Raw genomic sequence first — 24,303 nt, 5'->3', positions numbered from 1 at the left:
CAAAATCTCCCTGTTATTCATTTTATGTAATTTCCACCAAAAAAAAAAAAAAAGTCATATTCACTTGTATTAATGTATTAGTTATAGGCTATATGTATTTTTGAGTAAAGGCAGGGTGGCTGATGACCGGCAATAGGCTACGTCATCATTCTAGTTTTGTTTTTTTTTGTTTTTTTTTATCTTCATCTTCATCTTCCCTCTAAAGCTTGTTAAATTAGATTAAGTGTCCATATCCTCCAACAACTTCCAGCTGATTAATATGTTCAAATGCATTTTGAAGAAATACAAAAATTAAAGCGACTTATTTGTGAAGAATTAAAAAAAAAAAAAAAAAAAAAAAAAAAAAAAAAAAAAAAAAACATTCATATGCAGGAAAGTTCCTCAATTTCTTTTTTTTTTTTCTTTTTTTTTTAATAGACACATACTGAATGAAGCGTTGATGTAAATAAGTTTCAGTAACTTTGACTTAAAAACGAGAGGTGAGTGTTTCGCCTTTAAGAGTTAAGAAACTTGAAACCTTGTTTGCGCAACAATCAGTGCAGCTCACAGCCGCCAAAGTGTCTAGACTAGCACATGATGGTAGTCAGCCAATGGCTCCACCGCTCTCCTCGGGGGCCCCGTGTGTGCGTGTGTGCGTGTGTGTTTGTGTGTGTGTGAGGAAGAGGGGGGAGAAAAAGAAAAAGAGCGAGAAACGGAGAAAGAAAGGGATCTGGGCTGCAGTTTGGTTTAGATCTGAGCAGAGAAGCAGGAGCGCCTCTGAGCCCCGGATTGATCCTCGTCCTAGAGTTTCAGCTCGCATGGATATTTTGTTGGGATTTAAACAAAAAGAAGTGCACTGACATCTCAAGAAGACGGCAAAGGATCTTGGACTTCTGGTGCATTTTCTTGGGATTAAATCGCATCGAAGTACCCCCATGCTCTTACGTGCCGGTGTAGAAAGTAGATCTGAGGTTGTTAAAAGTCAGGAACTGTTTAATGCCGCGAGTTGCCGTCTTGCGTTGAAGGCTACTGGCTTTGGATTATGTTACTGAGCATATTATGTTATGTTATTATGTATTCTACTTTTTTTATTCGTTCGTAACAAACATATAAACAGTCCATTCCGCAGCGATCCTGGATAATAAACCACAGTTTCAGCCGCTTGGTTATTTACAGTGTAATCGGCTAAATGAATGCCTTTTGATCGGAATGCTGCAGTGCATTTATTGCGCGGTTTTGTTGTAGATGCAACGAAATAGCCTTCAGTCTAATGTTGCGGTTTTGCCACCAATGCTCGTCAGTTGGCTGTGCATGCATTGCACGGCATTTCACCTTCATTAATGTTTTGCAACGGCCGGAGAAGTATCTGTAATATTCGGATATCCGTACAAGAATAAAAAAAAATCCTTATAGATTTTCAAGTTGTCGTATGTTCAGGACGAAACGCTCAGGTCTTGTGCGGCGACTCTGGAGAAGTCGTTTGATCCCAGATAAAGAAGGGGAAGATGGAAATGGCAAAACTAGTGAGGGCTGTGGGGACGATCTGTTCGGCAACAACCCAGAGAAAATTCCCAAAACGGAGTTCAGACCGATGACCCCTAGCGGGTCTCTTGTAGGGGACATAGGGGGTGTGTGCCCCGTGGAGAGCAGCAGCTTTGGGGTCACGTCGGACCAAGATGGGGGTGCGGTGTGCGACCAGGAGCAGGGGAGCCCCCGGTCCATACAGGACAGCGAATGCAGGACAGTGACGTGCTGCTTATTTAAAGACCGGGACCACTCCGAGTTCAGGGGTCCAGAGACGGCTCAGGGCACCAGGGATCCAGGGTCGTGTCACTTCGTGCTGAGGAGCCTTGGACCAGGAGATACCAGCTCTCCTGAGGCGCAGGAGGCGATGCCACGCACCGTGTTAGAGCAGGAACTGAAATCAGCCACATACTCTCTTTTGAAAAGATTAAAGGAAAAGGCGCTGGATACCTTACTAGAGGCGGTGGAGTCCAGAGGAGGGATGCCGAGCGACTGTGTAATGATTTCCCGGACAGAACTGAGGTTGGGCGGCCATGTGGCATCCCCACAGCTGCTTGTGTGTAAACTGTACCGCTGGTCTGACCTCCAGCACTCGGCCCAGCTCAAACCGCTCTGTGAGTGTAAGAGCTTTGGGGCCTCGGACAGTCCAATAGTGTGCTGCAACCCCTATCACTACAGCCGGCTCTGTGGGCCAGGTAAGAGCATCTGCCACTAAACTGGCCTCTCAACGCTCTCTCGTCTTGACCTGCATTTCCTTTTTCATGTATACATCCTTTCTTCTGACTTTACCTGTGGTCTGTAAACATAAAAATACATCCTGCAGATACAGTTCAAATGTAGACCTGTTTGGTTCATTTGCATTTAAAATTGTATCACAAGGTTGAAAAGAGAGAGGTTTTGTATTGGGCTTTGAAATATGCTCTAAAAATGTTACCTTGTCAGCCTGTTTTATTTGACTGGTATAGCTTGGCTTCCTTTCATACATAGAGATAGAGGAAGGGTTGTGGTTTGATTAAATAGTTAATGATTACCAAAGTCATCCTCACTGCAAACTGAACAATAATAATCTGTATTTGAGAGGGGGACATGCACTGACAAAGCAAAAGTGAGACAGTTTGGTGTTTCTAATCAGTTTTTCATATTTGTTATAATATTTGTGAGAAAATGCCAAAATATTTGAAAAATCTTCCATCACTTCAATCTGTTTGTCTTTTTTTTTTTGTCTTTTTTTTTTTTTTTTTTTTAACTTTTAAGCTCTAGTAGAAAGCCTGTTATACCAGAGCATAACTCACACTGGCCTGTGACATCAGGACCTTTCAATACAGGAGTGTGTTTGTTTGTACCGCTGTCCTGACAGTAGCTCAAAGTGTTCCCTAATAAAACAGCACATGACAGCTTTAGTGTATCAATATGTCAGTGCCCTCAGTGTGATTATTAGTTCCTATCTCTTTTTCTGTCAGAGTTATTGCCAACAGAGTATCGTGTATGTGATTGTTTAGACTCAGGTTTGAACTTGCTGCCATGTGTCCCTTAAGTTGGTGTGTGGTGGACGAGCTTTATTTCCACAATCAATGAGCTATCTATGGCAGAACATCCCTGACCTATATTAGATTAAATTTTGGCAGAGGTGTCGGCCTGTGATTTGGAAAACCTTAAACGCTGGGCCAGTCGACCCCGCTGACCCGATGACAACGCCTGGTATCATGTGTAAAGATGCAAGCGTCAGTATTTCTGTCTCCTCACTGGCACAGGAGGTGGATTTTCCATAACATCCATGTTTACTAGAGCCAGCTGGCTGTGACAAGCACTTCAAAGTCAGAAGTCCAACAATATCAGAATTCATATTGAGCAAATATGGGAAACTGATGTGGATCTGGCCCTCTTGTCCCAGCATACTGTCTGAGTTGATCAGAACTGATTCTATATAACTCCAGGTTTGCTGATAAATCAGTGTTTATTGGTTTGAATAGAATGCACTTGATAGAAAGAGCATGACATTTGTACCATCTGTGGATTAGAGGCTATGCTGCGTGAACTTCTTTCCGACTAAAATGACCAAGATGAATTGTAAGGAGAGGGAGAGAGGCTCATACCCCATATTGGGACTAATGCTCGTAGTAGGCATAGCTCACATGCGCTCATGCGTGGCCCAATAGAGCTGGTATTTCTTTCACGCTATTCAAGAAAGGGGGGCTTTGAATCAAGACCTTAATCACTGGCTTTGACCGTGTTTGTAAATGTGTATGCAAAAAAAAAAAATACAGATTAAAATTAAGTGACACTTTTATGTAAAAACTGTTTAAACATAATTCAAATCATGCTTGAAAACTATTCTTACCTGTAGTTCTATCTACATATTGAAACGTTTTGAAAATAAAATACTGCTCTAGATTTTATGGAGGAGTTTTTAAAGATTAAAACAACTTGTGTGAGGCAGAGAGATGGATTAAAGTAGACAAAAACTTTTCCCTTTTATTTTGCCAGGCATTATACTTTTCAAATGAGATCAATTTCAAGTTGCGCTTTAAAAGCCCTTTTGTCCTGAGGAGGTCCCCTCATGCTATTTAGGTGAAGGAGTGGTGATAATATACAGTTTGCATACTACTGGCGCCAGACTGACTAGCTGTGTATCTGAGTGACTGAGTTCAGATCCTGGCAATTACTGCCGCCACTCTTAAAGGACCCGCTGCTATTATGCTTTTCTCCTTCCCATTTTCCCTGTAGGCGAGGTCACAGTACGCTCACAAAGTTTTCCTTCCTTTGTGCTTTCCTTCTTGTGCAAGTTATTTTCTTCATCTCTTCTCCTTTTATTTGATCAAAATCAAGGTCTTTTGCACTATGAACTCAAAATGCATACAGAGCAACTGATATGTGTTAAAATACTATCTAAAAGTTATGATTAGTCTGTGGTCATAGTAACGACTGCTTCATTTAAATATTATGTGATTAAACAGGAGAAACGAATGTTATCTGTTGGCTTTATTGGCTTTTTAACTGGCTTGTGAACAAATTCATTTGATTTTGTAGTGCAGACAGAAAGCTGTAAGAGTTAATCGTCTGCTGTCTACTCTGAAATGGAATTGTTGAGTTATGTGTTGAAGCTTCTCTTGTGGCTTCAATTTAGTTGTGTATGTGTGGCATGTTTTCTTTTATTAAAGACTTTAACCATAACTTCACTCAGAACATAATGTAGTCAGTAATGTATGAATTATTTGGGGTGACTGCAATATGAAACATTAATACAAAATACAGGGGTTATTGTACTTTATGTGTAAAAGTCTGTGTAGAGTAAAATATATGAACACAGCTTTCATTCTTACATTCTTTGAATCTATTATTTATGAATGTCAGATAGATCTTCTCAGACCTGAAATATTCAAATCAAATTGTATTTGCACATGCTGAGAAACATACTGTATATACTGCAGAGACTCAGTTTTACCTTTTATTCCTTCTTTTTATTGGGTTGTTGACATTGCTGTTTTGTGTTGTAGAGTCACCCCCGCCCCCTTATTCGAGGCTTTCCCCTAATGAAGAACACAAGCCACTGGGTAAGTGGCAAACACCTGAACCATGCTTTCTATGTCATCCTCAGTCATTGAGCTTCATCTGGATTCTGCTATCAATAACTCCTCCTCTGTGTTGTGACTTGTAAGCAGCTAGTTTTGGCTTGATTTATTATGTTTTTATTATGATCAGAATTTAAGATGTTTAGAGCCTGTGAATTGTAAAACTGCATGATCGTCTTTTGCTTTGCTTGCTGTTTTAACAGAAAGAAACATGAATATAGTAATGTGGAGAATTTTGATGGCTGTAATTGGGCACCGTGACCGTGTGCAATTTACATGGTAGCTTTGAGATGAGACCAAGTGCCGCATGTGTCATAATGTAAGCACGCCAGCTATAGCAAGGGCAGATAGTATGGTGTGGATATAACAGTGGCTCAACCTTGCTCAGTATAATAATCAATAATGAAATTGTGTTTGTTTTTTTGTAATACAGCGTGTCGTAATTATTCAACCCTTCTCTTGTATTGTAAATTTGTAATCACTGACTAGGATATGATACTACTTATTTGTTGCTATCTGCAGTTAATCTTTTCGTAAGTCAAGAATGACACTGAACATACTTCAGCTGTGATACAAATATAAATCTCACCTATGTTCAAGCTGAGCATGGAGAAAGAGCTCTCTCAAAAGCTAAGAGAAGACATTATTAAGTAGTTGTTACTGTTTTTTTTTTTTTTTGTATAGATCAGGTTGTTTTGGGCATTTTTTTTCTGACAATGCAGTGTACAAAGTCAGAAAATGTGGGGAAAGAGAGCTGAGGAATGACGTGTAGTAAAGGTCCGGCAGGCCGGGAATCAAACCGAGGACTCACTGCTGATGGCATTTGCTCCCAAGTGGTATGTGCCCTAACCACCCGGCTCTCGGATCACCCCTTAAGGGCTGACTTTTGGTGGGATTTAAAGAAAGAAGTGACAGCATAGGAACTACATTTTAGTGAGCTGGAAGGTTTTTCACACGAGGAACAGACTAAAATGACCAGAGATTCATCAAGATATTATGAGTTTATCAGACGTCATTAAGGTCAAAAGATATTGTTATTAAACAGAGACTTTGTGGGTTGACAAGGTTGTGGGTTTTGCTAATGGCATTTTGGCACAGATATTTTTTTTTTTTTTGTCTTTAGCACTTTTTAGCTCAAAATTACATTCTCACTCAAATATACGTTTTCTAACTGTTTACGATGACAAGTTTAGTTTATGTGTTTCATTAAACACCATTTACATCACTAGAATCTCTTGCAGGTTGAGGGCTTTGAATAATTTTGATACGTCTATGTCTGGGGGCTGCTGGGACTGCTTTGGATTGCTAACCTGAGTACAGCTGAAGTTTCTGGCTGCATTTTGAGGGGATTTTATCAGATACAACCTGTTAGTAAAGTTGCCAGGTTATCCCAACATGGTGTTAATTGTTTTGATATGAAATAACAGTCAATTTCATGTTGGAATGAAGTTGTACACACAGGTAGCCACCGAGTCTCACAGGCTGATGATCAGTAAGAGTACGGAGCAGCCTCCGTCACTGTTTGTAGACGAGGAGCTAATTTCTGTTTTATCCCCCACAGATCTGTCAGACTCCACATTGTCTTACACTGAAACCGAGGCAACCAGCTCACCAAACATCACACCGGGGGAATTTTCAGGTGGGTGTGTTTTAACAACTGTCGTCAGTCTCCAAATAAGGAGTTCCCAAATGTTTTGTACTGATTTTAGAAATTAATGATCACCAGAACAGAGCTTGTCTCGGAGGAGCAAGTCTGTAAATACTCAAGTAATCTGTCAAACAAGAATTTACATTTTTTTTTTTTAGTGAACTTCAAACTTTGTAAGAGAAGGAGACATTTAGAAATACTGGGCGGTTTTAGATGGTTAAATGCTGTCTGCATGTTTGGACACAAAATACGTAGAAGTGAGTATAGTTTTAATCATTTAATGATTTGTATCAGATTCAAAATTTCAGGAATTTCTCTGCCATGTGTTTGGACAACATGTGTGAGCAGCTGTTTGAAGTAGTAGCTCTGGTTTAGTGGTTCATCAGCTAGCACTAGCACTAGCACTTACTTCTCTGATTAAAAACACAATCCTGATGATTAAGTGATCCATGTAGTTTAGATAATTTACGAATGGATTAGGTGCTTTGCTTTTTCCCCGAACTGTGATTTAAATAGAGAGTTTGAGTAATAAAGACCAACGTTCATTTGTCAGTAAGAGATAAATGTCTTCCTTGCTGTTGTGTTTGCATGCGGTTGTCCATGTTTTTGCACAATTGTTCATGTTCAGATATTTGCGTGTCTAAGCATATAACTTTAAATCCGATTAATTCCATCTGTGAATCGCAGTATTATAAGGGTAATAAGTCACAGAGCGTTGAGTGTTGCATTGTCATGTTTTTCTGGCTTTGAAAGGGTTTATTTAAAGCTAGCTGGAAGCAAGACTTTCTTCAGAAGAGCACTTAAATAACAGTTCAGTGGGGTTCTCTGCATACATGTTGGGTGTATGACGGTGGTTTCATTTTGATGCTGTACTTTATTCCTTCTCATTAAGGATCATTACAAACAGTCGAAGCTTTAAAGATAAAGGTTTCATTGTGAGCGGTGCAGAGGTTCAGTGGGGCGTGTGCATTGGCTTCAGAGCTGGCCTCCCCTCCTCTTGTTTTTCTTTCAGAAATATTTGAGTGGGATCAAACTGTAATAAGATCCAAGCTTGCTCAGAAACACACACAAGCACACAGAGTTGTCCACATGCATGTGCACAGACACACACACATACGACTCTATCTAGCCCTGGCTGTAAGTGAGCTGCGGGGGGGATGGGGGGTGGGGGGGGTTTCACAGAAATGGAGTTGCTCCTGTGAATGGGGCCACACCAAAGGAGGCGAGTAGAAACAGTCCTGTCCTCTGATTTGAAATGAAACACGCCTTTCTCATGGCATATAGTGAGCATGCCTCCCCCTTCACGCTAAGGCCACAGCCAGCATGCACAGTGTCATGTGGACAGGGAGTCAGAGCCCTAATTTTGGGGCTTGTAGGGAGCAGCATTTCCTGCTTCAGGGTCTGCCATGGCTCAGAGGCCTGGACACTGAGAAGTTGACATGGCTACCTGGCAGTGAAGTATTCAGTCAGCGCAGGCCCCCTCCTCCCCAGCACACAGGCTGTCACCACCTCAGCATGGCCTGGCGACACTCCCTGAGTCAACAAATGAGGGGCTTGTCAGAGCGCGCACCACAATTCCTCAGAGACTCTGGTGAGGGAGGATCTAGACATGCTAGGCTTTGGTTTCTTCCAACTGTATTGCTGTTTGTACAGACCTGGCCAAATCACTCTGCGTTGGCTGTGACACGCTCAGCAAATTGGACTTGGGAAAGAAAATGGCCAGTGCTCTGCAGGGTGTTTTTCTGTCCTGTGAGCTCATTTGTGTGGCCCGTTTTTCCTCTGATGTTGCATTTGGACTGTAGTCTTTGGTTTTAGAAACAAAAGAGTGTTCATGTTGAGGGAGAGATACGATCAGCACCTTAGCAGTGTTACAGGTTCTCCACCAAGTTTTCGCCCTAGTTTCTCGAAACATATTCCATCATAAGACCTAGAACCTGAAGGCCTCCTTATGAAGCCTCCTTACTGTAGCTGTTCTGTAACATACAGGCCTGTAATGCATGTTGTCAAGTTATCCTGTGTTGAACATGCTGCTGACCTGGAGATCACTTTCCTTGTGAATCCCCCTGCAGCTGAGAGCGTCTGTGTGTAACCAGAGTTGAATTGGATCCAGACTCCACCCCTCATGCAGGAACAAGTAAACCTCTTAAAAGCAAGTCTGGGGGCACTGGGGGGTGGGGGGTAGAGTTGTAGTCAAATAATCAACTACAGTTTGCAGCCCTGGGCTACAGAAATACCCACAGAGCATTCTTCTGCATCACACAATGGCAGAGAAACAGATCAGAACTGGTTGGTGTGCTCCATAAGCTCGGTCTTCCACTTTTCAGAATATATTCAGTGGAGTTTAAATAGGACTTATTCTTCTGCTTTAGATTATTTAGTGCCCTGTTAATATGGAATAAATCAATACATACTGTAGTTGTATTACTTTATCAATGTCTTGTGTAATACTTATGCTTCCAGATTCTCCAGAGATTTACTCAAACATGGCTGTGTCACAATGACACTCTGTCAGTTTACACCATGAATGGGCCCTCCATAGTCATACCTACTGTGGGTGTGAGTTAAAGTGCTGCCCTCCCAGGCCTGCCTGCACACCCATTTCCTCGCTGCCTGGGCTTCGTGTGTGGACATCAGAAAGAAGCCCTTTGAAGCATGTCTCATTGCTTCCTGTATGACTGCCTGAGGGGGCGTTTCTCCAAATTGACTTTATTATGTCAGTCACATTGTCTCTGACATTGGGGGCTCTTTATGTTTGTCACTGCTTCATTACAATGCTGTTCTGGCCAGCTGTCACTGAGGAGGCAAACCAAGATGATATTGTTTCTTCAGATGAAGTGTCACTGCATGTAGTGGTTACACTATTTACAATATTTATGTACAATGAATGGTGCAGGACTTTGCTCTGGTTTAGACTGTTATTAGACCACGGCTCCAGTCTGCCTACATTCATCAGCCACTGGAGGCTGTGTCCTCAATCACTCACTGGAATTTGTCAGCATAACACTTTGTGTACACGCTCATGTCGGTGTGAGTTGAGATCACTGGTGTGAATGGATGAGCTCTCCCAGATTTGTTAGGTCATGTGACCAGAGGGCACGCAGAGTGATGTGAGTTACTGTCCTTTGCCAATGTAGGGAAGTTGGACAGGAGAAGCGGAAAGATTGAAAGTTGTGGTGCTTTGCTGGAGGAAAGAGGGCATCAGCAGGTAATCAAGGTTCCCACGCAGCAATCATACATTTCTTTCTCCATGTGCTGACCTGTTTCTGGTGTAAAGACCAGCGCTGTGTCTCTGGATGTCTCGTCTGCAGACAGTCACTGTGTCAGGTCCACTCTGCTATTGACTAATTCGACCAGGCAGAACAGGGTAGTTGATAGATAGATGGGAAGGACCTCAGATGAGTCACATACTGTCTGAGATTGCTCAGGGAACAATGGCAGTGGTGCTGTTTGAATGCAAAAGCCTTCTGAAATGCTTTTGTTGTTTTATCTTTAAGTCTATATTTCTTCCTGTGTCCTCACATAAATCAAGATGCTTACTGACATGCTTTCACACGCACAAGCAAAGCAAATTAAATTGTGCAGTCAATATTAATTGCAGCAGGAAGCAGCGAGCGCGAAGCATCAAACCATCCCCTCTGTCTGTGTCAGAGAGTGGAAATACATGGAATAATTAGACAGTCTAATCAAGGCATGTGATTCTTCTCTTGATTAAAGCAGATTAGACTGGACTCATAATTGTTGATCTGACTTTGAAGGCATGCGATTCCACTTCCGCTAGGATCTAATTAAATAGCACATTTAGTGTACACATATTAAAAGATTTGGGATAGATTGCACCTCAAAAGTCTTCTGTAATGTCACATTGTGCTTTTCATGTCAGATCGTCTGTTCGTTTCACTGCAGTGGCCTCAGTATTTTTTAGATGGTTCTTTGAACTTTTAATCTTTTCTGAGCTTAAGTGTCATCTTGAGTGACATAATGTGGGCATATTCATTCTAATAATCCTGCACCTTGCATATAAACATATAGCAGTATGTTGTTTCCACTGTGCAGACACTTGCAGACACTAGCTTTCTTGATGTAGCAGCAGCAAACTGACACTGCAATGCTCACACAGAGGTATGGTCAAATGGTGCTGCATCAGCATGTAAGCCATGTCCCCCTCCCACCTCGGGGCATGAGCCCCTTCCTCCATCCTACAGACCCCAGAGTGATGCAGCCTGGGCTCATCTGCCCCTGAAGCCTGGCACACGGCTTCGGGTTTCCACCGCAGCCCCGAGCCTTCCCAGCGCCTGGCCGCCCGCACTCCCTCAGGAGCCCGAATGCTCCAGGATACGGGATGTGGAAATAATGTGACTCGAGTGCTTCCACCCTGCCTCCCGAAATCAGGTTTTGCGGATTGTTTATTTGAGGGGAAGGAGGCCTCAGACAAACATCCTGTTTTAAAAAGCTGCCTGGGTTTTGTAGCAGTGCTGGGCGGTGAATTGCCCCTTTGACAGCGGGGGGGGGGGGGGGGGGGGGGGGGGGGGGGGAACGGGACTGAGGAATGTTGAAGAGAAGGCCAGCATCTCAGGGGACCTGAGGGGGCTCTCCTCACCCGTTTGTCATGTCCAGTTTGCAGAGTCCCATTCTAAGCTTAGGGGTGGAGGGTCCCAGCTATACATCCTGAAGGGTCTTGTGCTCTATTCTCTCTGTAGTGGTGTAGGCCTCGTACCCACAGTCTTCGTCTCAAGTATCCGTTCCTGTCCTGGGAGGCTGGCTTCCGTTTCCCCTTACGTAACACACATACACATAGAAAAAAGAGCCATTGATAAGAGCGATAAGGCCATTTTTCATTTTCCCTTTCTCAGCATTGTTAGACTGTGCCGCGTCAGAAATGTGCTTTCAACTTTTTCTGGCTTGAGTTATAACATTGAGGATCCTCAGTGGAGTCCTCCAGAGTCTACATGGCTCATTGGTTCATGAATATAAGGGAGCTGTATTCTTTATGGAGGGGGCTGCTTGTTCTTTTTTGTAGTTCTGTATATAATTTGTGGTTTGTTTCTGTTCTGTAAATTAATATCTTTACCTTTTTGAGTTGCAAAGATCTCAAGACAGCAAACTTGAGTCAAGAAATTTTCCTCGGGTAGGATGTCTGTGTTATACAGCGGAAATATGAGTCTTCAGTTATCACGGAGAGGAGAGAGTCTAGTTGCCGGTGTTGAGATTTTTTTTTTCAACACTGATTTGTTTTGAGAGTTGATTTTCAGTTAGAACTGCCAACACAGGTTCTAGATGTGGTGAGGTAATGTGACCTCTATGTGCCGAGTGAAAGCCATGCTAATCTAAAGCAGTCCTTGGAGAGGCCTGAAACCTCTTACATGTCAACAGAAACTAGCCTGCTGAGCTTAGTATTTATCTGCCTCTGCTTGGCAAGCCCGTGTGGTGCCAGTGCTGCTGGGTGTTTGAGTAACTTCTGAAGGGCTCACAGATAAAGAGAAATCTACAGCCTCTCATACATAACTGTGACTCAAAGCTCACAGTGCTGTGCTTATCATTTGATTTACTGAGTGTACTCTGCTCAGTTAGGAAAAGGTGCACTGTGTTTCATTTGAGGGCTTGCCACACAGAGAGGGAGTACAGGCAGTAGAAATAACAGGAGGTGTGCTCAGGTGTGCTATAATTGTCGCCCCATATTCTGCTTTAGCAAACAAAGTGAGTGAGCTAATCTTGACGTGTGCCCAGGGAGGCCTGCTGCCATCTTCACTCCCTTCACACCGCAGCGCAGCACCAGCCTCCACCAATAGGGCCATTCATTCAGCTCAGGGCACAGGGTTACAGCAACAAATAAAGAGCGTGCAATGCCATTAAAAATGTATGGAATGTCCAACTGTTAGTTGGACATGAGAGGGTGAACAATACTCCATTTGAGCTGGCCTATGTAAATGTGCTTGCCTTGCATGGCCTGGCAGAGTTTAGTGAAGTAGGTGCCAGTTGTGGATGCTGGTTATATTTTCTGACCATTTTACCCACAATTATAAACCCTGGCCTTGGCCAGCTATGATTTCAGCCTGCGGCCCGATTGCTAGCAAAAATAGATTCATGATTTTTTTTTTTTTTTTTTTTTTTTTTTTTTCCCCTTCCTCCCCAGAGGAGCATTGACAGTTGTGCTTGAACCTATGGCTGTCAGTATTTTTAAAACTCAGAATAGCCAGTGCATTCTTTGAGCCTCCAGAATGCTGTGTGTGGATTAACTGTAGGGGCCCATGTCATTCGACATCTCTACACAAGCCTTTTACAGCTGGAGGGAAAGGATACAAGCTTGTTGTTGATTGGTGAACTGTAAACTCCCTGTGTTTCAAGGCACGGTCAATTTTCTCTCCATTGTACACATGTAAGCTGAGAAACAGTTTTCTGTCTTTTTTTTTTTTTTTTTTTTATCTTGAACGTGATCTACTCTAGCTATGTCTTCATTCCACTCCCGTGTCCTAACATGGGGCCAAGTAGGATAGACATAATTTGGAGCCTTTGATCTTGTTCCTGACAGCTGATGCCTCTTAAATCTGACTAGAAAACCTTTGTTCAAGTTCAGCCTGACAAAGCAGATTGTTCTCTGGGATCAGGTTTTTGCAAGTAGTAGTTATTACAAGTTGTAAACATGTGTATGTGAAAACTCCCATTGATTGCGTTCGTCAGAGAAGATTATATTTACTTTTGTCATGTGTGTTTTACTTATCTTTTATTTGTGTGCATTTCTATAGTCTTGGCGGTGCGGCTCAGTACGTGCAGCCAGGCTGTCGCATTTCAGGGTACGGTTTAGATTAGAGGTCTGGCTGTAGCTTCCCCCTCTTCCCCTCTCTGTGACTGCCAACACATAATTTACTTAATGAAATCCTGCCATTCCCTTTAGCTTCAAGATTTTTTGCAGATGTTGACAGGGAAGGAATTTGTGAATTATTGGAAATGTTCACTCCTGCATTTTTAATGAATGTCTTGCTTGTTGTGAACGGGGCGACTTGTCGGCGATACTGGGGGGGGCAGTTGTCTTTGTTTGGGGAGCTGGTGTGTGGATGCCCGCAGTAGAACAGTGTGTGTTACAGCCTAGCAAGTGTTGTGATTGAAACAGAAACTCTGGTGCCACATTATCCTGACAGAACACATTCTTCTCACAGACTCTGATCCACTGGGCCAATCAATAGAAAACCATTGTTTGAACAGCAACTCTGTCCATCATAGCTGCTCCACCTCCCATCCCAGTGGAAACCAAATACTTACCTTTCACCTTAAATTAGTCCGACTAATATAATTCGTAATAATAGACCTCCTTGTTATTGTTCATTTGAAACCAGGCCTTCGACATAGTTTGAACATATAGGCTAGTGTAAGATCTTACTTTTCCCTGAAGAAAAATACAAATGAAATAACAGAAAAGTTTCACACTTTGTGACTTGACATGTTATGAGGTGAGAATACACCTAAAAGTCTCTAAAAGGACGAGGAAGAAAGCAACCTTCTTGCTGCACCCCCACCCCCCACCGTCCTAACCAGAGTAGGAAGTTAGGAGGCACAGTGAGGGGAGGGGTTCAGGAATGTGCAGGGTCTCCTCAACTCCAATGCTCCAGCCTACTTGACTAGAAACCTCCCTCACACACTAGCAAAAAAAAAAAAAAAAAAAAAAAAAAAACCACATTCACACTTTTCACACACACACAACATACAAAAAGATAGGTTGTGTGAGGAGGTGAAAGAGCACAGCCACCCAGCAGGATGTTCACTAAGTGTTTTGCTTTCGATGCTCTCTCCTCTCAGACTCCGCCGGCCTTTGAGGCTGCCTGTAGATATGACATATTCACAAACATCCCCCATCGTTTTTCACAGAACTTTTTACATGCCCTGAAAGCCTCTTGCAGGCCTCACTTGGATCACCAACATCACTTGTGCTCAATGTCTCTTGACACATTGCAGAGCTTTGGAGGAAATGAGCAGCAAATTTTCTTCCCCTTAAAAAAAAAAAAAAAAAAACCCTCAAACCAGCAGCCTCACTCACTGGCCCAGACGGCTCCTTGGTATTAGCCTCCTTAGCTTCCTGTGCTTTTTACGCCCTCTGTTGTTTATTGATTTAATTTATGGATTCTGTTAGTTATCTGCTATCAAGGGTACAGCACTTTTCCTCCCTCATGGGGTCATCCTGAAACAGAAACAGAGGGAAAGTGAGGAGGAAGTGGATGACAATGTAAAGCATTCCCATTGTTGAAGAGCAAGGCTTGGTGACTGGATTCAGTTTCTTGGGCTCCCACAGTGTCTTCTCCCAGCATGTATCTCTGTCCCTGTATCTCTCTCAGCAGAGAAAGGCCAGACCTCAGGGAGAAAAAAATCTATAGACATGTAAGAGCAGCTCCAGTTAGCGTGTCTGTCTGATAAAGCCGACTTTGATGGCAGTGATAGCCCAGACGCCAGCCTAAATGTGGCCTGCTCAGGGGTTACAGTCAGCCTGTGGGAGCCTTTGTCTCCAGAATTAAAGCCGTACCATACTCTTGATGAGCAGGAGAGGGGAGCATTTGGCTTTAGTTCCACTTTGCTGTTTAAGGTGTAAAACAAACTTAAATGAAAATAAATTGCAGGGGGTAAGGGGAGAGGGAATGGACCAAAAACAAAGAATTGGTTCTACATTTTCACACACACAACCAGCCAACACAACCACAGTTTTTAACAACCCCCCCCCCTCCCCCCCTCCCCACACACACACACCACCACCACCACCACCAGCCCCCAAGCCTTAGAGCCTATCAGTTCATTGGTAGAGTCTAATAGCTGGAGGGGAATCTAATCCTTGGCACAGGATGAGAGACTGCTGCTCTCCTCCCTTCTACTGGGCTGTGTAAAGTGACTGGCAACAGTGTTTTTCTTTTTTCTTTTTTTTCCTCTTCCTCTTCTTCTGCTTCTTCTTGAGCAAAGTTTCGGAGAGAAATGAGTGCATCTCTGCTCCCCGCTCTGGATTAGGAGAGATGAAGGATAATGGGGGTGGCCCCGGAGCTTGGTGGGGAGATGTTAGCACGGAGGGGAAGCTGTTGTTTGTCTGCCTGTCCCTGACACTCGGCCTCCCATTCATCTCACTCCAAGGCTCCGGAGCTGTGTTTACCCTGGGGCAGCCCCCCCCTCCCCCCTCCCTCCACCTCCCCACCATACACACACACACACACACACACACACACACACACACACACACACACACACACACACACACACCTCCTTTTCATGCTGTCTTTAAAAGCATTACTGGATGATCATCAAGGATTGCCTTTGAAACTTTCAAGCCCTCATTTCTGTGTACTTAACAGTAATTATCCAGACTCGCCCGCGAGTCAGAGGAACTCATCGCGGTGCGATTTGCTTTTTGTCCATATGTAAACCTGTGGAAAGCGCTTGAATTGTGTTCACTGGTTGTTGTTTTTTTAAGGGCTGTGTGATCAGCATGTTGTTCCACTGTTATAACAATATACAGTTTATATTAATGATCAGTTTTTTGCTGTTTGTTTGGCCCATGACTATCATAGTTCCATATATATTATTATATATTATTCAAGCATTTACATTTCCTGCAGCTTTATACTTCCACACCACTACTTTCATTGGACAGAGTTAGTTACTAGTTAATTCTCAGATTAAGATTATTGCAAAATACATAAAGAGCTAATCCAACATGTACTGTTGAACCTAATAAGGATGTAGCGCATATCAACCACAGGGACGCTGATTTCTGTATTAAGATTAGTACTTCTACCTTTTATACTTGGAGGTTCATTTTCCAATTAATACTTTTGTCCTTTAACCTAAATTTCACTTTTATTTGTATTGTAATGGAGTGTTTTTATGTTCGGCCAATTTCTCCACTGATTATCTCCATGCTCTCTCATTTTCCATGGAGAATAAAAGTTGATGTTTTATCTGGACCCACTTGTTGCTGACATTTGACTCAGTTGACACACGTGTCACTGTTTGCCGTTTTAAGTTCCAACGAACTGATCTAAATCTGCCCGTTGATTGATCTGATTTTGATACTCTGAATTCCTCCAATCAGAAAGGCCGAAGGGAAACAGAAAAATCACCATTTTTCTCATGGTTTCCATGGAGCTCACGTCTTGTTATGGAAATCAAACCCAGCACACCAAATTCTCCGTGTTGGAGTAGCGTTTGTTAAATATCTAGATTTACTGTATAATTGCACTTCTGCATGAGATATGTGTAAATAGATGTGTTCAAGGCTACTTTTAATTCATCGAAACGTGTCAAGAGTGCTTGCTATATTTTGAGTGTTGCAATCTGTTTACTTTTTCTTGATGCTTAAACGCCAATCATGGCCCGTTGTTATCAGACTGCTACAACACCACTAGCTATTTTATATCCACATATTTCCCTTCTGACCATGGAAATGTTTATAAAAAGGTTTATAGACCAAATACCAACCACATATTTATGTATGTCCTCTTATTCGATAACACCACTGTGAGTCTGGTTATGTAAGCGCTGATTAACTCATTCACATGTTCAGATCGTTGCCTCTGGCTGCCTGAACAGGAAGTGTAGCGTCCATACTGCGGCGGCGTCCACTCTGAGACTGACACTAAGAGGAGAGGCTTTCAAGAATAAAATAACAATAATAACATGCGCTACTATTCTAATGGGTAAACGGAGCTGTTAAAAGGTGGCAGGGTTAAATGGATGCAGAGCACCAGTAATTGCTCCCAGCCGTCGTGGCTCCGCCCCGAGCAGACCCTCTGAAAGCCCAACATGGAGTGTCAGAGAGTTGGGTATCCACAGCGTGGTCAGAAGGGAGGGAGACCGACTTTAATGTCTGAACTTTGAGGTTGCGTCTGAGGCTTGATCTGGCGTGTGTGTTCATCAGTTTATGGTTATATATTCTTTTTTACTCTTTTATATCAACATGAAAAATGTCAATCAACTTTTGCAGAACATTCAAACACAGCAGCTCCGGAGTATGTAAATCCCGGAACGCCAGCTTCATGTTTTAGCATGTTTTGGGGGAAACAGAGCTTCGTAGAAACAATGTCATGGCTCTGGTGGCAGTAGTGCGAGCTACTAAACTAAACTAAAAATGAGCTAAAGCACCGGCTGTGGATGCAGTTTTCTTTCTTCTTTTTATATATATATATATTTTTTTTACACAAAAGCAGCCTTTTAAAATGTATTTGACTTCATGCAGAGGCAGTCTCTGATCCCTCACCTCAGCGCCCCCACTTAGCCAAAACGCATGAATTCAGGACAAAAACACAAACATGCTGAATGAGTCTCTTCCCAATCCAAACAGACACGTGAGCAAAGGCACACATAGACCCTAAACACAACAGAGCAACAGGAAAAGGCCTGGCTCTTGGTGTGCTCATTGTCCTCCCTCAGGCCTAACATTAAATACATTTGTAACCTTTGTCCTGCTCGTTCCTCTTCCTGGTCCTAGCAGTCTTACTGGCTATCTTTGTTCCAGGCTGTGTGTGAAAACTAGATACTGTTGACCAAATTGTTTTTGCTTTATTCGTTTCATCTAAAAAGGAGGAGATGGTAGCCATTTGGTCTTTTGTGTGTCTGTGCACAGTTTCAAAGTGAGTTTACCTTGATGTGTGGGCTCCATTTGATTTGAGACAATAGAGGGCCATAAACGAGTTGGGGCTGAGTTCTTTGTGTGGCCGAGCCGTGCCTGCAGTAAAAGCTGAGCTCAGAGTGGAGGAGCTGGAGTGTGGAATTCACTAATGGCACATGCATGTTGGGGCCCCTGAAGAGAGGTGGTCATTTCAGCCATCAGTGTGTGCGCAAACACACAGAGAGCCTGTCTGCAGCTCCCCACCTCCACACATCCCCCCACCCACTCACTCACTCACTCACTCACTCACTCACTCACTCACTCACTCACTCACTCACTCACTCACTCACTCACTCACTCTCTCACTCACTCTCTCACTCTTCCTCCCCCTCCATAACACAGAGAGCCTTGAACCAGCAGGCGTTTTGTCTGTGCAAGTCTGGTCAACGTTTTTTGCTAATCTTTGTATAAACTTTGCTAGTGTGGGTCACTCAGCAGAAAGGTTTAGTTGGGTGGGAGGTGAACAAGGCATTTTGTTGCTGTGTGGATCTGTGATGCTCCACCTTAAAGGCGTTTGTTAATGGGGCGGGCGGTCATTAAGCCCTGAGAGCAGAGAGACTGAAAGGAATGGGGCCACAGGCCCAGGCTTTAAATCCTCTGTGCCAATAGACTCTCTGAAGCAAAATAATGGCATCACTCTGTGTGTGAGTTAATGGGAGCTGATAGCATGAAGGCTGGGGGGTCAGCGGGTCACAGGCTTGTGCTAAGTTGTCAGGGAGCTGAATGCCGTCCCTGGGCCCACAGCAGGGGGAAGAGCTGGGTGGAGGGGGAGGGGGACCCCCTGCCTGGCCCTCTGCCGTCACCCCCACTCTTGTGGAATGTGAGGAAGACCAGGAAAGAGGAGAAAGGGGCTCCCTCACTCTCCAGGAGGAAAGGGTGAAGAGAGGGATGTGAGATCATGGAACTCTCTGTGTTTTATTCTTTGTCTTCTCCTCGTCCCACACATTTTATGAGCAATATAAATGTATGAGCAGTGTGGACCGAAGCAGCTTCTGAAAGTAGTCAGCAGTGTGTGTGTCTTTTCGGTATGGTGAAGATCGAAGTCTACCTAGGGAGCAGTAACTCACTTTGGAGTGCTGAGGGCTGTCACCGAAAAGAGTTCACAGGCTGCAGCCATGAAAACTGAATTAAGAAGCTGATTTACTGGACAGAGATGTTGAGGAATGAGATGCCAGCGTTGTTCCACTGTAAAAAGAAGTTAGTAAAATGTGCATTTGCAGAAGAGATTTTTTTTTTCCCAAAAAGTGTACTTTGGTTTTTATTTCAGTCCCTCCATACAATACCCGTAAGGACTTCTATACCATTTTTCAGTGGGAGCACTGAAGTGTAATCCTTTATATTATAGTATATTATAGTTTCGTTTTAGTAAACATGATCTGTTTTGAAAGTGCATGTGTGAGCAGCAGTGAGTGGCCCTGCTGGATGGTCAGTGTTTAATCATTGCAGTGCCCTCTTGAGGCAGAGTAGGGAAGTGCAGGTGTTCAGCTGGACTGACCTCACTACACCCTCCACCCCCAGGATATGTATAGTAGGTGTGGGTGTGGGTGTATGTGTGTGTGTGTGTGTGTGTGTGTGTGTGTGTGTGTGTGTGTGTGTGTGTTGAACAGACGTGCATGCAGTGGTATTTATACGAGGCTTAGATTTCAATACAGTGCCTCCTTCAGTATTTATAGTGTGACCATCTGCTCTGAACAATAAAAAGGAGATAAGTAATCCCTTAAAACTCAAACCTTCCTTTTTACTAGCCCTGTTTACTTTTATTTATGTTTTGTTTCATGGCTGTTTCTCTTGTCTCTTCTAGATGCCAGTATGTCACCTGATGCCCCTAAGCAGAGCCACTGGTGTAACGTGGCGTACTGGGAGCACCGCACACGTGTGGGTCGCCTCTACACAGTGTACGAGCACTCCGTCAGCATCTTCTATGATCTACCTCAGGGCACGGGCTTCTGCCTGGGCCAGCTCAACCTGGAACACCGCAGCAGCACCGTTCAGCGTACACGAGGCAAAATCGGCTACGGTATCCTCCTCAGCAAAGAGCCGGACGGCGTTTGGGCGTACAACCGCAGCGAGCACCCCATATTTGTCAACTCCCCCACTCTGGACGTGCCCAACAGCAGGACTCTGGTGGTGCGAAAGGTGATGCCAGGCTACTCCATCAAGGTGTTTGACTATGAGCGTTCGTGCCTCCTGAGGCACACCACAGAGGCTGACCTCCTGGACGGACCCTATGACCCCAACAGTGTGCGCATCAGCTTTGCAAAGGGCTGGGGCCCCTGCTACTCAAGACAGTTCATCACCTCCTGCCCCTGCTGGCTGGAGATCCTCCTCAACAACCACAGATAACACAGACGGACCCCACAAACTATCCCAAATATCATCTACCTAGATTTAATATAAAGTTTTATATATTATATGAAATATATATTATACTTGTAAATACGGAGTCATTTTTACAATGTAATTATTTATGTATGGTGCAATGTGTATATGGACAAGAGGAAAAAAACGGAAAATGCACTTTGGCTTATATATATTCTATATATATATATATGTATGTGTATATATATATATATATATGTGTATGTGTATATATATATATATATATATGTATATATAAAAATAAAGAATCTTTCAATACCAACTTGAGAAATTATACAGCAAAATTAGGATGAGCCTGGATTTGGTGTATAGTTTTCATATACTATTAATATCCAGACAAAAAGCTAACACCATTCACACATTGATAATAAAGTATTCGCATAATGCTTCTCTTTGTTTGGTCTGTATCATTAGCTTCTTACATTATTTTCATTGGTTTATTGATATTTTGATATCCTTAAGACACCAGCATACGCCTCTATCCTGCCTGATTAATCTGAAATAGAAACCATCACAAATGATGGTATACTACCACATATTGTACTAATATATATTATATGTAAGGTGTGGCATTTGCCTTAAAGACCAAGGGTTGAGATCCTCTGTTCACAGTCAGCCTGGGAGCAGATCATCTCAAATTTAAACTTGTCGTTTCTTTGTGCTCAACTTTTCAAAGCTGAAAATGATCAGAGATGTCGTTTCACTGTTTATTGTGTTTGGTCACTGTGAAGGGTAGTGTGGTATCTGCCTTAGTTGTAGGCATGGAGGAGTTGATTAAAAGAACTGATCATATTTCTATTTTAGTGGCATCTACATTTTAAGACAAGCTAGTTCAACCGATGTTCCAGATGTCCTTGAGGTCCTAAGGAGCCCCGGTAATGAGGACTGAGAGGAGATGGTGCAGTGGAGGACAGTGTAGGAGGAAATGATGAAACTGTCTCAGCAGTCAGGCCGCCCTCCTTAAAGGTGTTCCCACTTCAGCACATCATCGCTGGCCCGGGGTCTCAGCTTGTCTCACAGTGGATGTTGTTGAGTGACCGGGTACGCAGCACCCTGAAACCACCACAGTGATACTGGAATGTATGCAGAGAAACCCCAACGTTTTACAAGCCTACTGGAATCTTAAAACCTGCAGCCAAGCTGGATGTGGTTTAGCTGGCTTCCTTCATAATTGCTGGTATTGGGTTGTCAGGTTGGCGGTGATGGTAGTGGGGGGAAGGGAGGCGGGGGGAGGGGGGTGCAGAGGTTTCTGCCAACATTCAGCAATGGAGGCATTCAGTGACACTCTGATTCTGGTTTAATGAGAGCTGAACTCTGCAGTTACAAGGATATGTGTGTGTGTGTGTGTGTGTGTGTGTGTGTGTGTGTGTGTGTGTGTGTGTGTTTTGTAAAGTGGGTTCTTTCAGACATATAGGATGAGGGTTTTTTTTAAGTTCGTGAATGATGTGCTTGGAGACCAGACAGGGAGAAGAGGTTCTTCTTTTATGACTGGTTGTCCTATTTTTTTTTTGTTGAAAACACTTCTTTCCAATTGCGTGTGCTGCTGAGTGCAGTGTCTCAGTCCTTCTCCCCCTCCATAAAGGCTCAGACAGCCTCCTCCAGGCCGGCTGTCTGTCTGGAGCCAAGACTGTGTGTAGAGTTCAAACAGCAGAGAGGAGTGGCTCCACTCCTCCTCTGTCTCTGAGTCCACTCTCTTCCCTTACAACTGGGGGCCATTATCCTGCTCCTTTGTGTCTCTGTTATGGGAAAAGGGCCCGCATCACCACTGGAGAGGAACTGGCAGACAATTATATGGGGTGGCGAGGAGCTAAGACACATAGTGAGCAGATTACACAAGCCACCACAGAGCCTATGAGAGGGGGGCCTAATTAGACAAGGCTGGGGAAAAGGCCAAGCGACAATACACATCTACTGTGGCTGCATCTCTGGGAAGGCGCCTGCTCTGCTGCTCTCCAGAGCTGGAATAGTTGTGGCAGGAGGACTGTAACTCTGGGCAAGATGGAGCAGAGAAGGGAAAAGCCATGTAAGCAGCTTTGTGTGCTCTGAGCTCAGGAATGGTATTGATTAGCAGGCCACAGCCCTCAACAGTTTTCTGGAGATGTCTGTGTCGCTCTCGCGCCCCCCCCCCCCCCCCCCCCCCAAAAAAAAAAAAAAAAAAAAATACAACCGCTACTGTTAAGGATACACTGAGCTGAAGTTGCAGCTTTGCAATGATTGTAAACTGATGTAAGAGAAGGTAGCACCTACCTGTCTCAACAACACGGACACGCAGGGCTCTGTGATATACACAAGTGCTACATGTGGGTATCTGTGCTTTCTGTGCACATTGTGTCTGAGTTTTGTGTGTGGACAACTGCTTTTTAAAGCTCTGAATGTCGAAACACTGTCATTATGGCTTCTGTCCTGCCAAAGCCTCAGTTCATTCCTTCGACTGTAGATTCTTGTCTGTAAGCCTCTTCCAATGTCTGCCTCTCCATGTTCACACTTGGAAACAAAGGAAGTCTGATAATTACAATCAAGTCCCTCAATTCATCTGCTCTTTACTAAAGCTGAGCACACCCGCAAAAACACCACTAGGCTTAAACTGAGAACAAACAATCTCTAGTTGCTCTGATAAGAGATTAGAGAGTTAAAACAGACATAAAAGCCAGTATTAAAAAGTTAGTAGGTCATTTGAGCCAGGCAGATGTGGGAATAAGGCAGCTTGCTACTACTGCTGATGACCCCGTCCTGCACATCTGGCCCCAGTAAAAGCCCGGTGAGGTAATAGCACCTTTTGAAACCAAGAGAGATTACACAGAGTGCCTGAAACACTTCCTGCTCTCTGTCTCTCATGAACGGCAGCCCGCGGAAGTCTTCTCACCTCGGCTCAGGGTGTTAATTACGGCTCCTCACAGCTGCCATGCTCGCCACTTACTGGGCGTGCTGACACATGCGAGCGCACAGGGGATCCACGCTCTCAGAGGGGATTATGGGCTAACACGCAGGGCAACATGGGAAAGGGAGACTTTTTCTGTTGGGTACTTTTCCACCTTAACAGGCTGATGTGTCTGTGATTTGGTGGAAGATGTCTCTTTAGCCATCACAAGCAGTTACGATACTTAATACTCTCTGTGTTGCTAAATCACGCTCTGCAAAACAACCTTTTTTTTGTTTGTTTGTGTCTCCTGAATGACAAACCATGATTCTGCTACTGTGCTGCAGGCCTCTAACCGAGCCTGGAATAGACCATTGAGTAAGCATTTAGGTGGTTTTTCAGAAGCCAAAAGCAGCCTGGTCCTGATGCTCCTCTGCAGATCCCACCCTCCCCTCTGTAATTACAGGGTGCACAGGGGCCTCTCTGACGTACGAAAAGGATTTATTTTAGTGAGTTTCCACAGAGGTTAAAAGAATGCTACAGTGTGAGGAAAATGCATATGAACATACATACACTAACACACACCCCTGGGCAGCATTCTGACGGCGTTTATCAACTACCAATTGCTGCCTCTCCAACCCAAATCATAAAGCACAGAGGTCATTGCTGTGATATTCAGGTGTATTGTATATGTTCAAATATATAGTAGTAGTAA

At 43.7% G+C, this 24,303-nt stretch overlaps 1 protein-coding gene across 1 annotated transcript; it reads left to right on the top strand.

Annotated features, from left to right (window-relative positions):
• Window positions 1-577: 577 nt before the first annotated feature.
• smad6b (SMAD family member 6b) lies at window positions 578-21,117 on the top strand. Its single transcript, XM_069162645.1, has 4 exons — window positions 578-2,198; window positions 4,998-5,054; window positions 6,634-6,711; window positions 20,154-21,117. The coding sequence occupies exons 1-4, from the start codon at window positions 1,409-1,411 to the stop codon at window positions 20,693-20,695; spliced, it is 1,467 nt and encodes a 488-aa protein (XP_069018746.1). The 5' UTR covers window positions 578-1,408; the 3' UTR covers window positions 20,696-21,117.
• The last annotated feature ends 3,186 nt before the right edge of the window (window positions 21,118-24,303 follow it).

This window comes from Embiotoca jacksoni, unplaced genomic scaffold (genome assembly GCF_022577435.1).
Source record: "Embiotoca jacksoni isolate LCO1_2020_lvr unplaced genomic scaffold, fEmbJac1.0.p SCAF_3, whole genome shotgun sequence".
Taxonomy (NCBI): domain Eukaryota; kingdom Metazoa; phylum Chordata; class Actinopteri; family Embiotocidae; genus Embiotoca; species Embiotoca jacksoni.
This window is presented reverse-complemented; position numbering and strand designations above follow the sequence as displayed.